A 17235-nucleotide genomic window follows, 5' to 3' on the forward strand; every position below is an offset into this window, starting at 1 on the left:
CTCTCCGATGTTTGTAATTACTGATAAACCTCTGAAAACTAAAAAATTTATGTCTAAATCAATCTTTATATACTCTCTCTTAACCGACACCTCTCTTAAGTGGACACCTCTCGTAAGTGTAGATTTTTTTCAGTACATATCTTAAGCATCTTTTCTAATTTTTTTCTCTTGGGCGGGCAAGCCTACGAACCTCCATTAACTTTTTTTCTCATAAGCATACACCTCTTATAAGCGCACAAATTTTTTAGTCGCTTAGGTGTCCGCTTAAAAGCGAGTACACTATATACGCACATACACATTCTCACTTAAAAAATGTTCGGCTTCGATTTAAAATACTTTTTTATACCATCGTTCATGGTTTGTGTGGAAGTCATTTTGACAAGATTTTGCTACCTTTTGCATTTCAAAAACAATGATTTGCGAAAAACTTTACATATGTAAGATAGCATGTGGACTAAGGCAAATATTAATAAGATTTTTTTGAACAGCGTTGCCACCTGAATTTTATTGCCAAAATAGCAACTACTCACTAATTTCACTGGAACAGGAAGATATAGGTATAAAATGAAATGTGCTTAATTAAGCTTTAGGAAAAATGTTTTTGTTTGGTGTTGCCATATGCCAGTTATTGTAAAATAACAATTTATGATATATTTTATTTCAATATTCTCATAAAAGAAATTGAAGCAAGTTTTATAAAAAATTAGTTTGTTGGTGTTGCCACCTATTTGTCTTGAATTTCTTTTTACAAAAATATAATAATATAACATTAAAAATATTACACAAATATCAATGGAAAGGAAAATATAGTTTTAATCCCATAATATTCTTAAACAATGTTGCCATTTAATTTTAAAGAAATAATTTAAATTACTAACAACATTTTATAAGAGGTTAGAATCCAGGTACCAAATATTATAATATGTGTTCAAAAGAATTAACAAAGGTTTGATTAATTTTTTAGTAGGTGTGGCCACCTTACGTTAAAGGTAAAAATGGTAGATACAGTTGAATACTATGATTGGGAACGTTTTAATTAAAACGCATTTTTTGAATGACGTTGCCATATGTTTCTATATATTTATTTAAAGTGTTCTTCTTCTTCTTAATTGGCGTGATATCCACTTATGCGATTTTGGCCGAGTTTAACAAAGCGCGCCAGTCATTTCTTTCTCGTGCTAACCGGTACCAGTTGGACACACCAAGTGAAGCCAAGTCCTTCTCCACCTGATCTTTCCAACGCAAAGGAGGCCTTCCTCTTCCTCTACTACCATCAGCTGGTACCGCATCGAATACTTTCAAAGCCGGAGCGTTTGTATCTATTCGGACGACATGACCCAGCCAACGTAGCCGCTGGATCTTTATTCGCTGCGCTATGTCTATGTCGTCGTAAAGCTCATACAGCTCATCGTTCCATCGTCTGCGATATTCGCCGTTGCCCACGTGTAAAGGTCCAAAAATGTTTCCCAGAATCTTTCTCTCAAACACTCCAAGCGTCGCTTCATCGGATGTTGTCAACGTCCACGCTTCTGCGCCATACATTAGGACGGGCATGATGAGAGTCTTGTAGTGTGTTAATTTTGTTCGTCGGGAGAGGACTTTACTAATCATTTGCCTACTTAGTCCAAAGTAGCACTTGTTGGCAAGAGAGATTCTACGTTGAATTTCAAGGCTGACGTTGTTATCGGTGTTAATGCTGGTTCCTAAATAAACGAAGTCTTGTACAACCTCGAAATTATAACTGTCTACAGTGACGTGGGTGCCGATACGCGAGTGCGCCGACTGTTTGTTTGAAGACAGGAGGTACTTCGTTTTGTCCTCGTTCACCACCAAACCCATTCGCTTTGCCTCTTTATCCAGTTTGGAGAAGGCAGAACTAACAGCGCGGTTGTTAAGGCCGTTGATATCGATTTCATCGGCATACGCCAACAATTGTACACTCTTATAAAATATGGTGCCTGAGCGATTAAGCTCTGCGGCTCGTACGATGCTCTCCAACATCAGGTTAAAGAAGTCACACGATAGCGAGTCACCTTGTCTGAAATCTCGTTTGGTATCAAACGGCTCGAAGAGGTCCTTCCCAATTCCGACGGCGCTGCTCGTATTGAGCAACGTCATCTTGCAAAACCGTATTAGTTTTGTGGTGATACCAAATTCAGACATCGCGGCATACAAGTAACTCCTTTCCGTACTGTCGAATGCAGCTTTGAAGTCGACGAAAAGATGGTGTGTGTCGATTCTCATTTCATGGGTCTTTTCCAAGATTTGGCATATGGTGAATATTTGGTCGATGGTAGACTTTCCAGGTCTAAGGCCACACTGATAAGGCCCAATCAGTTGGTTGACGGTGGGTTTTACCCTTTCACACAATACGCTCGCTAGAACCTTATAGGCGATATTAAGAAGACTAATCCCGCGGTAATTCTCACCTCGTCATGGTCGAGTAGCGGAACGACAAGTCCTTCGTCAACGATTGGGGTATCGGGATCTTCACATCCTCTGTGACATGCGCACCTTTCACTGTTTAACAGGTTCGAGAAGTGTTTTCTCCATAATTTAAGATTGCTCTGTATGTCAGTCACCAGATGTTCTAACAGGAAAACTCCCGGTCTTAAAACCTTCTGTAAGCTGCCAAACTTTCTGGTAGATATTTCGGACGTTGTTCTTATTGGCCAGCATTTCAAGCTCCTCACACTACCGTATTTCGGTCTCTCGTTTCTTGTTTCGGATAATACGTCTCTCTTCTTTTCTTAGCTCTCGGTAGCGATCCCACATGGCTCGCGTTGCGCCCGATCGCAGCGTGGCTCTATAGGCAGCATCTTTCCTTCTGTGGCAGCGTGACATTCCGCGTCGTGCCAACTGTTTTTTCGAGCTCGTCGTAATCCGATTTCTTCTTCGGTGGCAGCACTTAGAGAACGATTGCTCGTGCATGTTGGTTTCTTGCACAGTGCTCTCTGAGAGCAGGAGTGAGAGTCGATTGGCGAATCTTCTGGCTGCCTGTTGTGATTGCTGCTTTTCGATGTTGAACATTCTTTGCGTAGGTAGATGTACGTTTTTTGCTTCGTCATCAGTATAGGAAGTTCTCATCCGCGGCTTTGTATATCTTTTCATTGGTGATTTTTAAATGGCGGGTCCCAAACCCAGCGCACAACCAGCTATCCTGGATTCTTCGCCTTCTCACGTTGGTTCACTTCCGAACGGATGTTCAGAAGCTACCCAGAGGATACGTGGGTTAATCCCGGAAGTTGTGAGCTGCTTGAATCATATGTAGAAGAAGTGTTCTGGCTACTCCCAAGTGAATGGCGATCACTAACTTTCCCCACTTGCGTGGACTTCTACATATGGAACCATCCTCCAATAAAGTGTTGGAATTACCTTATTATGTAAATTATTTGCAATAAAATAAAAAAATATCAATTAAAAATTGCCAACAAAAATAGTTCGCCCTTCCATTTCGAAAATTTTGTGTTGGTAAGTTTTATTTAATGCATTTTATTTTGTATGCAAGCGAAGATGCAGGTACAAGTCAATAAAAATACAAGGCTACCGGAAAATTCGTCCTAGACGTTAAAAGATGCTAAAGACGTCGTTTAATTATCTTTACAATCGAATATCACGAAATTGAAATTTACCACAGATCATAGCTCAGTTAACGATGTCATCAGAGATTGCCGATCTTGAAGAAGAAGAATATCCACAATTGAGAGAGTTGAATTTTTTCGCTTACAAAGTACGAGCCATTCCCCCATTATGAAGGGAACTATTTCTGCTCCACCCAGTAAAGTTGTATAAACAAGTGAAAGTGACGGAGTGAAGATCTTTTTAAAGAGTACCAGTAATGTCTCAACACCTTTTCTATATAGGATAGTGAAAACTACCAACTATACCATACAATGATAGGTAGTTGAAATGGGTGAAATACCAGTTTGCCACTCCCCAAGTACCACTAAGGCGCCTTTTTGATACAATTTGAGACCTTAAACAGGCAGATATCTACAGTCAACCAGAGTTGTTGATGTAATGGGGAAGATTGATGAGTTTTAGGTTGCTGCACTGCCCCAGGATGTCGACGAAAGGAGCACTTCAATCGTCGAGCTACTAAACCTGGGAATTTACGGAGAAAGTGCACAATAGTTTCCTTCTTCCAGAGGTCCCCATAGCATCTGCAATGGGGGTTAAATGGCAGACCTAACTTTTCCGCGTGTGTGCCCACAGTCCAATGACCGGTAAACACAGCTACGCGTTTGGAAAGTGAATGGCGTAGATCCCCTGGACTTTCTAAGTCCTCCGTCTATTGTACTGTAGTTTTCGGAATAGCACATGAAGTAATGGAGCTCCGCTTTTTTCTGCGCTTTCCTGAGAATTAAGTTGTGCCATTTTCCCTTTAAAAACAGTGAGGGGATGCTGATGACCGGGTAGGAGATCTCTGAGAGCAATTCTGTCCCCTTGTAACCATAGGATACGGGGGATTTAAAGATTTCCGAAGATTTAATACCAAATCATACAGGTATGGACTAAAGTGAATTGAATAGAGAGATTAAACAATTGTGCTGCTGCTATAAATAACTGTGTTCGCATATGGTATTCGCATGAGTGACATTTTTAGCTTGAACCGACTTCATCGCTCGATGTGTAAATTTCTATTCGCTCGCACAAAATGTCTCTAGCTGTCACACAAAGATGTCAGTATATGTCAAAAAACCAGCATATGTGTTATACTTATACTCTTACATATTTACACACACATTTCGTTCAATATCGAATATGAAACAGATGCTTAATTTTCGTTAGAATGCAGCACACAACAATGAGCTGCCGGGAATGAATAAATAAATGATTGTACGATATTCATAAACAAGTGTGTGCGGGTGTATATTGCGTCTATGCCCCACAGGAAAAGCTTGGACTATTTGCACAAGTTTCTGAATCACAGTGATATGATTGCCGACTGTGGACATTTTAGGTTCTCAGGTTGCGAATAGCAAAAAATTAGTAAAGCTCGCAGTAAATTTAAGTAACAGGCTTAAGTCGCCTGGAAGGTAATATAGTGTTTTTAAGTAATATAGAAAATAAATTATTGTACAGTATTCGAGTTTATTAATAAATGTAAGTTATAAGATTTATTTATTTATCAATTGCTGTGCGTAAATCTTGCAACAACTCGAGCAAAGTTTGACCGGTTAGGATGATTCTTTCTTTGTTTTGTGCGTATTTTTACTGGATGGTTGCGGACAAGAATTCTTGGAGAATCACAAAGAAAAAAGCGGAAAAACCAAATTTTAATAAATTGTCTTACACAAGCTTTGCAGCGGCTCGTTCATGCAGGGGTGGTATAGAAAATTAGGAAATTGCGAAAAATTCGAAACCTCCGTCAATTGCCGACTGTAGAAAAGCTTGCGTGGTTTAAATAATAATTTGTTAGTTTTGCTTATCTCAAGAAAGGTTTGGTTTAAGAAATACAGGGTGGCTGATGAAAGCCGCTACCAAAAAAAAATTGAATAACTTTTTTTCTTTTTAAGTTATCTGTTTCATTTTTGTTTTAATTTGCAGATTGATCTTTAAAATTTATTAAAATGAATAACTGGGACACGCAAACAAGAATTTGGATAGTCCGCCGCTATCACGCACTGGAGTCCGTAGTTTTGGTACAGAGAGAGGCGGATGTTTGGCGGCGATCCCCCGAGCAGATGGACCATAATGAGACCGGTGAATAATTTTGCTGAGCAAGGAATAGTCGCAAGAAGGCCTTATCATCGAAACCCACCAGTTCGGACGGAGGAAACGATCGCTGCTGTAGCTGCAGCTATACAAAGCAATCCAAGGGTTTCAACAAGAAGCTTATCTGCTCAACTTGGTGTCAGCCGACAGTCTTTGCAAACAATAATGCACAAAGATTTAGACTTATTTCCCTACAAAATGCAAATGGTTAACAAACTGAATGCAGCAGACTTGCCGATTCGCTTGGAATTTTGCCAGAAGATCCTGCAAATGGTGGAAGAAGACCAAAACATGTTAAACTGCCTTTTCATGTCATGTTTCTCCACGAGACGGAATTGCATCCTCTTCGCGTGATAGTGTGGTGTGCGGCTTCTTCACGCTGTATTGTCGGGCCTTATTTTTTTGAAGAAAATGGTCACACCGTTACGGTTACTGGAGACCGTTATTTGAAAATGCTGAAAGAATTTTTCTATCCAGAACTACGCCGAAAGAGAATTCCTTTCAACTCTGTGTGGTTTCAACAAGATGGGGCAACGTCTCACATAGCCCAGACTGTTATGACAGAGTTGCGCCGAAAATTTCCCAATAAACTGATTTCAAGAAACTCCGAATTTCGTTGGCCCCCCAGGTCGCCTGACCTTACTGCACCTGACTTTTTCTTGTGGGGTTTATGTAAACAAGAAGTTTATAAAACAAAGCCAACAAATTTGGATGAACTAAAACAATCCATTCGGGCAACAATTGCGGCTATTCCTGTCGCAACTCTCAAAGCAGCAATGAACAACTTTTTACTAAGATGCCGCACTTGTGTCAACGAGCATGGGGGGCATTTAAATTCAATTATTTTTAAAACTAGTTAAGCTACATTTAATAAAATTTAATGACCTTCAACTTGAAAAAAAAATAAATGAATTCCATACACTAAAAAAAAGTTATTTGAGTTTCTTAATGTAGCAAAATTCATCAGCCACCCTGTATTAAATTTTTAAAAAGTGTTTGTATACATCCATGTACATATTTGTATGTATGTTCAAATTATGCTTAGTCCAAAAATAAAGTTAATAAAATCGGAATTTTTCATTTTGTATGGGAAGTTTATATGGAAATGCGCTTTTTGCCTGGTGCCAATGAAAAATTCGACAGTGAAAATTCATTTATAGAAGATGGCGGAAAATTAAATAAAAAAAATATTCTGAGAGATGTAAATCTTTACTTTGAACTTTATGCGTCTGCTTGTTTGTTTGTATACTCCAGCTGTCTAGTTAATAAATGTCAAATATGATTGACACATAAGCTGCTTTCTATTCATCAAAAAACATTGATTTTCAAAGCGTCCAGCCTGAAATTATGCAAAATGGTTTGATCATATCATAGGATAATCAAAAGGCAAGCGTTCTGCTCAAATTGTTACGCAATTCTATTGCTTTTCAAATACTCCAGCCTGATGTATAGTATGCAAAATTTAATACTTGGAAGCACTGGCCCTAGGCATATCGCTTGTGAGCTCAGCGGCTATAAACAAAACAGCTCAATTATCGCTAAGCTGTTGTTGCAATCATATACAAATTTGCATACAAACAAGTTTTGCAAGCAGCGGATTTCTCGAGGGAGCAAATAAGTGACGAATTGAAAGCGGTAATAGTGACTTTGGATTACTTCCACTGGATGGAGTTGATGGTGGGTCAATCATTTGACAGCTGCGCAATGCATTACATATTTCTAATTTGACGGAGAAATTTAATTGATTTAATTTTTTAGATTTCTGAACTTCACAGTCAATTTATACCGCGTTCTCTTTCCGTCGTATGTCGACGAATATGATACTCAGATCTACAATGAAATACATTTTAGTTGGTACGTAGGTCATTGGGTACTGCTACTAAATTACAGATTCAAGTAGGCTAAATATTACAAAAAAATTAAAAATTGGAAACTGTTTGGTTCCACCCTAGTACCGAAAGTGTATCTGAATGGTACACTAATGCTCTACTGTGTAGATTATTGCTACAGTAGCAGCTGTGCGATAACTTACTGTTATTTCTCAATGATTTTAATAGTAATGCGGAACTATCGAAAGAGGAGTGCCAAGCATACTAAATCTCAACTGTCGAACTTAGTACTAATCCCGAAATATAAAAAAGAAATATATTGGCTAACAATTGATACCTCCAAGGACATCGATGTACTATATTAAATTTATCAGTAGCTTTTACGGAAAAGATACGGAATGACTACTTCCCCGTTCTCATACTAAATTCTCTAAAAGCGAACCATTTCGCTACTAAAGAACTTCCCTGCAGGGTGGGCATGTGCACATGTTACATCTGCTATGCATGTGCAAGTTGTCAAAAAAGTATTCCAAAGTTAGTCAATAAACTAATGTACAATATGGCGGTGGTGTGCATTGACCGCCACATAAGTTCTCAAGGACGTCCTGTGTATTGTTTTCTCTCTCCCTTTTTACATCAATGTAATGTGGAAATGCGTGGAATTGCTAAGTATTTCAAGTGCTTTCAAATGCACAGAAAAACAAATATGTATATTTAGCATGTACGTTTATTGAATTTTTTATGTAAATACTTTACCAAAGCAAATAATTTGTATGCAAGAAATTGGTTAGTGGTCGAATATGGTAATGTAATCGATATGGTTATTGTCGCTAGTTAAATAAATTGTTTTGAAAATATTTTAAAAGGTCTTTCTAATAACTGTTAAACAAATTTCATTGCTAAGTAAGAAAAAATGTGTTAAAAGATAGTTTCGTTGCAGGAAAAATACTTCAGTAGGAAGGAAAGCAAGGCAAATTGCGCTGGTGTTTATATGCAGTAAATACACCGCGCTAAATATTCATAGCAAGAGGTATTTGTGTATTAACAGGTTTCAACTATTTCTTTATTTCTGAATTAATTCTAGTATTTCTTTTAATGATTCTTTTCTGATATATATAACGAGTTATATTAAAAAAATCACATACATCCAAGCTTCAAGCTTTGTGCAAATTAAGAAAAAACTGCAAAAAAGTTTATTAAAATTTCATTTTTTTTCATAAATAAAAAAAAACGGGCATGGTTTATAGTCCATTAAATTTTAGTACAATAAAGTTCAACTTTCGAGTGGCGCAAAAATCGTGTTAATTTCGCAAATTTTTTTTTCTGTCGCTCTTGTGTATTTTAACCATTTAATGAATGCTCGACATATTTCTTATATATAGGAAAAAACCAACCCCGTCAGCAAAAAAAAAAAAATCTCTAAAATAAATGCATATTTTGAGCTTTTTAAAATTTGAGTTTTAGCTACCCAAATTCAATGTGGTATAAAACTACATAAACATTTTCTAGAAGTTCTCATTAAAAACTATGAAATTCTGATGGACGTTTTTTAATTCTTTTTATATTTGCACAAATTTTTAAACTTGGATTTATGTAGTTTTTGTAGGAGAATGAACCATATTCTCATTAAAAAAACTTTAAAACTAAATCAGAATCAAATCAAGTTTGAAAACTTGTCAATAAGCCCTAGTATTATGCTTATTTAACGCAATGTACGCTGAGATGCGACTGATTGACTCTGAACCTTGAGCATTGCACAGAAATACAATACATTCCTATTTTTTTTGACAAGCGCTCTAAGTGTGAGTTTGACAGGCATCTATTTGTGTAATAGTGTGAGTGCTTGGTCTTTTTGCTTGAACGTATTGGCGGAGTTACAATGACAAATTAGAATTTTTATGGTAACAAAAACACAATAGAATATCGACACCAAAAAAAAAAAAAAAAATACGAAAAATTGATTTGAAAAATTCACAATAACAAATATTTTTAATATATTGTTTAGCTATAATAATATTTTTTTATTCAGAAATATCTAAATTTGTACGAAGTTTTTTAGACTTTTTGATACAATTTCCTCTGAAAGTTATGTAACTATGTTACAGAAAAGATCGTTTTGGAATCACGTGACCTCAGCTTTGGGCATTTTTTTGCGACTTGCTGAGAGTGTTTTCACTTATGGATTGTACGATGCTCTTAAGGGAATCTGCGAATGTCAGGAAAATGATGTAGTTTATAGGCGTATGCACTTTTATGGACGAGTATATCTGAAAAGTATGTATGTAACATGAGTGGGTGTGTAGCAAGAGTGCGCCACTTTATTTGTTTCTAAGATAAAAGATAAGTCAAGAAACGCTGAGTGTGGAACAATTAAGAGAATGATCTGCTGGGAAAAAGTATGCAAATTTTATTTACTACAATAATATTTTTATGATTTAAGAGAATGTGTTGTAAGATATTTGATGCCCAATCTGTTACTCTCGTGCACAGTAACACTGCCCTTCAATACAAACTGAAATGAGCAAATGTTAAGCCCATTTTACCCTCAAAATGTACCGAAGTAGTCATTCCTAAAATTTTTCTTAATAAGAAGCGTTCATTTAGTGTATCATATTTAGCAAATACAATAATATTGTAACATTTCATAACTATATAAACTATTGCGTACCGACTCTGAAACTATTTGGCCGATTTTCGATATTTGGGCACATCATCACAACAATCACTGTTAAGGTGGAAATGGTTAGAGCTACACTTTATTTTCCTACCTCTAACGATTGCTGAGATATAGGCCAAAATATTGCAATATGCATATCGAATGAAATATATTGGAGAAATCCTTAATAAACAAATATTTTGTATAGAGTTGCAACCTTTATAAAAACTTAAAACTAAAAACATACAGACAAACGAAATATTGCAAAATGGATACCAAGCGAAAAGTTTTTGAGCAGAGTTGCCACATTACATAAATAAAAAAAAAAATTTTAAAGCCATATTTACAGAATTTTAAAAAGGGAAACTTAATATTAAATAAATTATTAAAAAAAAAAATAAAAACTTAAAAATAAAAAAATATAATTAAATGAAATATTGAAAAATGGATACCGAACGAAAAGTCTTTGATTTAGAAATAGTTTTAATGGCGTTGCCATACATACAAAAGTTAAAAAAAAAAACTCTTAACTTAATAAACAATTTTTTTGAAAAATTTTGATCTATAAATATTTTTGAACAGTGTTGCAATACTTTCAATAATTCGGAAAAATAAACTTAAAACTAAATAAAACTTTGCGGAATGGATTTTTAATTAAAAGTGTTTGAGAAAGATTTACTAGACAATTTTTTTTTAAGAGTTGCCACCTCTAAAAAACACAAACATTGAAGAAGAAAAGAATTGTAACATATTACTAATCGAAAAGTGTTCAAAAACACTTTAATTCCGAAATTTTTCAAAAGGGTTGCCACTGATTTTGTATACTAAAATTTATGCTGTGCGTTTTTAGTTATAGAGTTGAAATAAGAAGTATGACAAATTAAAATTGTTTAAAAAAACAGCTTATGCAAACGTGCAAATTATTAGTAGACGTAAGAGAAGTATTAAAATATAAGATGAAAGTTGCTTAAGAAGTCCCTGCGTAAAACTTAACATTGTTGCCAACAAGTTTTTTAAATAATAATAGAAACAATTTTCACCTTGAACAGAACTAATTTCAATCGTTTTGCACAACGCAGGCTAGAAATTGTGTGCGATGGGCTTTTCTGCGGTAATAGCGCAGACACACCACTTTAGCAAAGTCCTCAACCGTCTGTGCCATCCTTCTGCCAGAAAAATGTGGCAAACAGATGGCGCTCCAAGCAGTAAGAAGGCGTTGCTCCTAAGCAACGACAGCTGGGCATTCCCACTACTAAGGACTGATAGCGGCAGGCTAATCACCTACTCTGTCACAAATCAAATAGATTAACAAAACCAACGCAAGACAAGTTTTGTCGAGGCGCTTTGCTACCGACAGGAGTGAACAGTGGGAAAAAAAGAAAAAAACTTAAACATTGTTGATACCGAATATAAATAATACTAATCATTTTTTGGCTTATATTTTCACATATTTGATTTAAATATTAAACATAAAAATCTAAAACGGCATAATTTGTTTCTTTGTTGGTGCTTACACTCTTTTTGGGTGTTTAGCCGAGCTCCTGCTTATTCCACAAATGGGGAGACCTAAGCCGACTTTGAACGGCAGATGATTCATTTTGAAGATGACTTTTTTCATGGCAGAAATACCCTGTGAGGTTTGCCGTTGCCTGACGAGGGACCACCGCTAGTAGAAAAACGTTTTCTATTACTTTATGTTTCATGCTCGGAGATTTGAATCTATGCACTCCCGAATGGTAGTCACACATCAACACATTCGGCTACGGCAGCCGCTAAATAGAATGAAGTACAAAGTATTCATTTATTTTAATTGATTCATTTAAGAATGATTTTAATATTCGATAGCTCTTTGAAAACATTGGCAGTTCATATTTATACTATATTTGCCAACAGAGATCCCCAGCAAAATAAATAGAAAAGCTATGGAATAATATCGATACCAGAAATCAACGGTCGACACGATGATGTACATTTGTACTTAGGTCAACCTCTAAAAGATAGCTTAGGAAGTTTTCAATACCAGCAAAAAAGAATTACGTTTATGTGTCAGCAATTGAGATGTTATAATAAAAACAAAATGCTCACGCGAATGGGTCATGAGAAGCACTTGCTGGGGAATATATGCACATATGCATAAGTGTTTTCATAAACAGAGTGTTCCGAGCAATAAACGCAAGCGTTCATATATATTAGTACAAATATTTCTATATATTATATGTATGCACTTACACTGACGAGCATAATTAAGTGCACATTGACTTCTTGTTAAATATTTGTAATGTTTTTCGAGGTAATTTTCCGTTTATTTTATTTTGTATATATTTTTTTATTTATATCTACTGAAACTTAGAAAATGTTGCAAGAAAAGAAAAACGGAAAAACAATTATTAACAATTCTTAACTTTTTAAGGCAAAAAAAAAACATATATTAAAAATCAAAGCAATTTTTAAGCCTTTTAAAACTTTCACTTGCGGCGGCCGTCATAGCCGAATGGGTTGGTGCGTGACTACCATTCGGAATTCAGAATGGGTTCGCATAGAAGAATAAGGTTTTTTCTTATAACAGCCAAAAAGGGTTATTTATGTATAAAACTTCCACTTGTTTCACTAAAAGTTTATACACCATAATACGGCACATTCAAAAATTATGTAAAAATTCAAATTAAAAAGTTCGAAACTCAGATTACACTGTGTAACAAAAAAAAAAAACTAAGTATGCTTTTATAGAGACCTAGCACAACTTTTAAGTATAGAAAAACTAAAAAAATGGTATAGGGCAAATTTCCCATACACCCCCAAAATCTCAGACAACTCTATGAATTTTCATCCAATTACAATTAAATACAGCTTATTCAACGCAAAATTAAATTTACTATACTAATTATGTACTAAAAAAAATCCTCAATATCGGAAAATATCGTAAAAATGATGTCAAAGTAGAAAAATTGGAGAAAAAAACAAAAAATTCCAAAAATTTACAACTACAGTCTCGTCAGTTTTCTATTTAAAAAAAATTATGAACACACTGTCAAAAAGGCTCGTTTTTGTTCTTTCGAACTAAAAAACCAAACTAGAAATCGGTTGGAAATTGACGAAGTTAGAAATCACTTCTTCACATCAACCTACTGAAAAACGGGTTTTTGGCCATAAAATGAGATTTTGAGGGCGTATTGGAAATTTCCCCTATGCCATTGTTCTTAATTTTTTTATACCTACAAGTTGTGCTAGGTCTCCATAAAAGTATAATATCACTATCGCACAGTGTTATACGTTTTTGAATTCAAAAAAAGTATTGAAAATCAAAGCAATTTTTTAGGCACTTGAAAGTTCAATTTGTTTAACCAAAATTGTATGCATCATATCACTGTTCTGCCAAAAATTGCCTAATAATTCAAATTAAAACGTTCAAAATTAAAAAAAAAAATGTTTTTTTCTAAATTTTGTGTAAAGTTTGATTTACAAGAAATAACAAAAAAAAATTTAAAAATATAATAAATAAATAAATAAAAAAATATTTTTTTCTTCCTTGTTCACTCCTCCCGGAAGCATAGGACCTCGACAAGACTCTTCTATCGTACACGGTTCTATGCTATTGTTTTCGCACCGTGTCATAAGATGTCGGCATCTGCCTGTTCGCACAGCATCGACCTTCTCCAAGTGTTTTTTGGTCGACCGCGACCAATGTGTCACTTATCCATATGATTTGCCTAAGGATGGGCTCCTCGTTCGTTAATCTCCACAGTGCGCCGTTACTGATGGTGTTTGGATAGAATATTCTGTAGATGATGCGGAGGCATTTGTTGATAAAGGATTATAGCCTCTGTGCGATGGTGTTAGAGACCAGCCATGTTTCGCTTCCGTAAAACAATACGGACTTCACGCATTAGCCGAATACTCATAGTTTAGTGCGCCTGGAGATTTGCGAACTCGCCCATACTGTACGCATTCGCCCGAATGCCGCCCTTGCTTTGTTTAGCCTGCAGTTGACATCTTCATCTGCTCTACCATCTGTCGTGAAGATGCAACCGAGGTAGCAGAAGCTTTCGACGAATTCCACCGGGCATCCGTCACCCAATGTCTGCCTTGCATTATTGTGGTTAATGGTGATGTTGACCTCCAGTCCGACAGTTTGTGCCAGCGCGACAAGCTCGAAAAATATAATTAATATTTAATAGAAAAATCGCTATGCACTCAATTTTTCTCGCCACTGTATGAATAAGCCATTATATATTTCCCCATATATAATATACATGCATATACATGAAAGTTCACATGTAAATGTACAAGGTGACGCACTTTTTTTGAATAACTTTTACTAAATAAAAGCAAAATTATTTTGAGTGATGACAAACTTTGTTTGAACATTTGCGCACTCCATTGCTAGTCTTTTTGCATACTGCAACCGTCTAGTTCACAAGTGACAAATATGATTGACGTATGCTATCATTTGCAAAAACTATAAATCGTCCGATAGCGTACCGCAGGAATTTTGCACCACCTTGTATTACAAAATATGACAAAGTGACTTTCTAATAAAAAAAGAGTAACAGATGTGCTGCTCTCGTAATATCTGCATCCATGCGAGGGGTAAGAATCGGTGGCAGTGCAGCGCCGGGCAAATAGGTGCAATTGCTGCAAGTGAGCAGCAATAACTTGCAAGTGGAACAATAACGGACACTTGTCAGTAAACGATTGTGGCAAATGAACGCTGCTGGTCAGTATGACGGGTGTACATAAAAGCTGGTGGGGAAAAAATAGAGGAAAAATCTATAAAAAGGAAGAGTTGGAGGATATGTGGTATGAATATAGGGTGAACAAAGTTTCGTGTGAGGGTTGAAGCGCATTAAGCATGCAATTTTATAAGAGAAATGTGTAAAAATAAAATAGAAAATAAAAATAAAAGCAAAAATATCATAAAAAACGCGCTGTCGCCGTCAGCCAGCCAGCAGTGCAATTGAGAGGCCGTTTGGTAAAAAATGCTTTATAATGAAATTTAACTATTTTTATGCAGCGAAAGCAATGAAAAGTGCGCATGTTGGAAAATAGCAGTAAATGGATAAGTATCAGCAAATAACTATACACATGTATCTATGTACAAATAGACTTGTGTTATTATTTGCCAAACAATGCGCGTGGCGCAGAGACAGTGAAAAAATGAAGAAATTACAGCAAATATGTAGCGTTGTGGCAACTTAAAAATGCAAAGAGAAAAAAACAGAAACAAAAAAATTTATTGAAAAAAAGTGTAAATGTATTTAGTAAAGTGGCCAGCACTGGCGGTGAGCTTACAAAACGCTAATAAACCAGCCACAACATATCCGCAGAGTAATGAAATGGGCGCGGAAACTTTTTGCCTCGCCATGCTTGAAAGCGATTTTTTCTCGATAAAATCAGTAAACCTCCAAAGTGTCAAAGTGTGATTTAAAATAAATTAAAATGTAAGGCAAGCGCGCTAAAAGTGATAAGCTCTGAAAACATATCAAATATTTACAAGTCAAGCGAAAGGAAAGCGGGCGTGTTGCTCATACGCCAGAGCGCCTATGCAAATCTTGCACGAAAATTTAAGTAGAAAGTGTAAAAATAAACGTACAAAGCACTTGGTAGTTGTAGTGAATTAACGCGTACGAAGCAGAGTTATTGCCTTCAAATCCCGCCATGTCCCTGAAGTGCCCCAAAACTATTTATTGCAAGCGCACAGATCCGTCCACAGCTTTAAATCCACCAACCCACCCTAAAACATATGCTATTTTAAGTTCTATGTATGTGCAGCAGCATCGCCATCATCATAATCCAACGATAATTCCACACAAAGTCGTTAGCGAACTTTTGTCAACAGTGGAAAATAAGTAAATACAGAAAAGAAAAAAAACTACATAAAAATAAATGGAAATTGCAATAGGAAAGTGTAAAATAAACCAAAATCTCTTTGATACATTAAATCAACCAACCAACCGCAGTCTGCAACCTACGACCCTCAACCTACGACCAAGTCCAATAAAGTTCACATTGCCACCATTAATCCCTGCTGCAGCAATACAGACGGACATAAAACCACAGCCAAAATACGAGATTCATCCTTGCTGCTGATTGCTTTCTGTGTGATTTGTATGTGCCGAACGTTGACTACTGAGTACTGGGTGCTGATTGCTGCGCGCTAAGTTGTGTACATACATACATTCAAGGCACACGCAATGAGCCATCAGTTCCAAGTGAGCTATACCGCCCTTGAGATGACCGATGACAATCATCATGCTTCCTCCATGCCGTCGGTGGTGTCGTCATCATCGCCGCGCACCGCTCGTATTGTCAATTTCCATGGCGAAATCCATGATACACCACCCACACCACCACCCGGCTATCCACCGCAACAATTGCCACCAGTACGTCGCACTTCGAAATCCTTCTTTCAACGGCCGCGCTCGATGTCCGCTTGGAGTGATATTAGCCGCAGTAGTATGCGTTTGGATGAACGGTAAATAATAAATATAGAAATACAAATACACACCTATTTCAACTATTTGTGTGAGTATCACATACATACACTTATATATAAATATTTAGAGTAACAAAGCCGGAGCTTTTGGTAAGCCTGCAAGCATTTCATTTGAAATTGCTTGAGTTTTAATGAAGTTTAGGGATTCTGCAAAATAATAGAGGCATTTACTCGATACTGCTTTGTGATCGGGGAGTCATTTATTTATGCATTTATAAACTATTAGAAAAACAAGTAAAATATAGGAATATAGAGTTTTCCAATAGAGACGAATGGATGTGGTTTTGGCGGCGTGTCACAGTACTTCGAATTAACTTCATGTAGTTTAAAAATTTATTGGAAAACAATTTTGCGATATTTCCAACAGCGAGTACCCGATAAAATTAAGTTAGGAAAAGGTTTCGAATCGCTTTGTTTATCGTGGGATAAAAAAAATACCACTGCGTTTCGACCTCTTCCTAAGTTTATAATAGACACGCTGATCTGTGCATCCCCGAGACCTTAGTGTGTTTTATCATCAATGTAACAATCAGCTGTTG

General features: G+C 36.2%; 1 protein-coding gene across 1 annotated transcript; it reads left to right on the top strand.

The window, feature by feature from the left end:
- Positions 1-16394: 16394 nt before the first annotated feature.
- LOC129243954 (uncharacterized) lies at positions 16395-16679 on the top strand. Its single transcript, XM_054881447.1, has one exon. It carries the CDS (start codon positions 16395-16397, stop codon positions 16677-16679), a length of 285 nt encoding a protein of 94 aa, XP_054737422.1.
- Positions 16680-17235: the final 556 nt, after the last annotated feature.

The sequence above is a fragment of the Anastrepha obliqua genome, chromosome 4, assembly GCF_027943255.1.
Source record: "Anastrepha obliqua isolate idAnaObli1 chromosome 4, idAnaObli1_1.0, whole genome shotgun sequence".
Taxonomy (NCBI): domain Eukaryota; kingdom Metazoa; phylum Arthropoda; class Insecta; order Diptera; family Tephritidae; genus Anastrepha; species Anastrepha obliqua.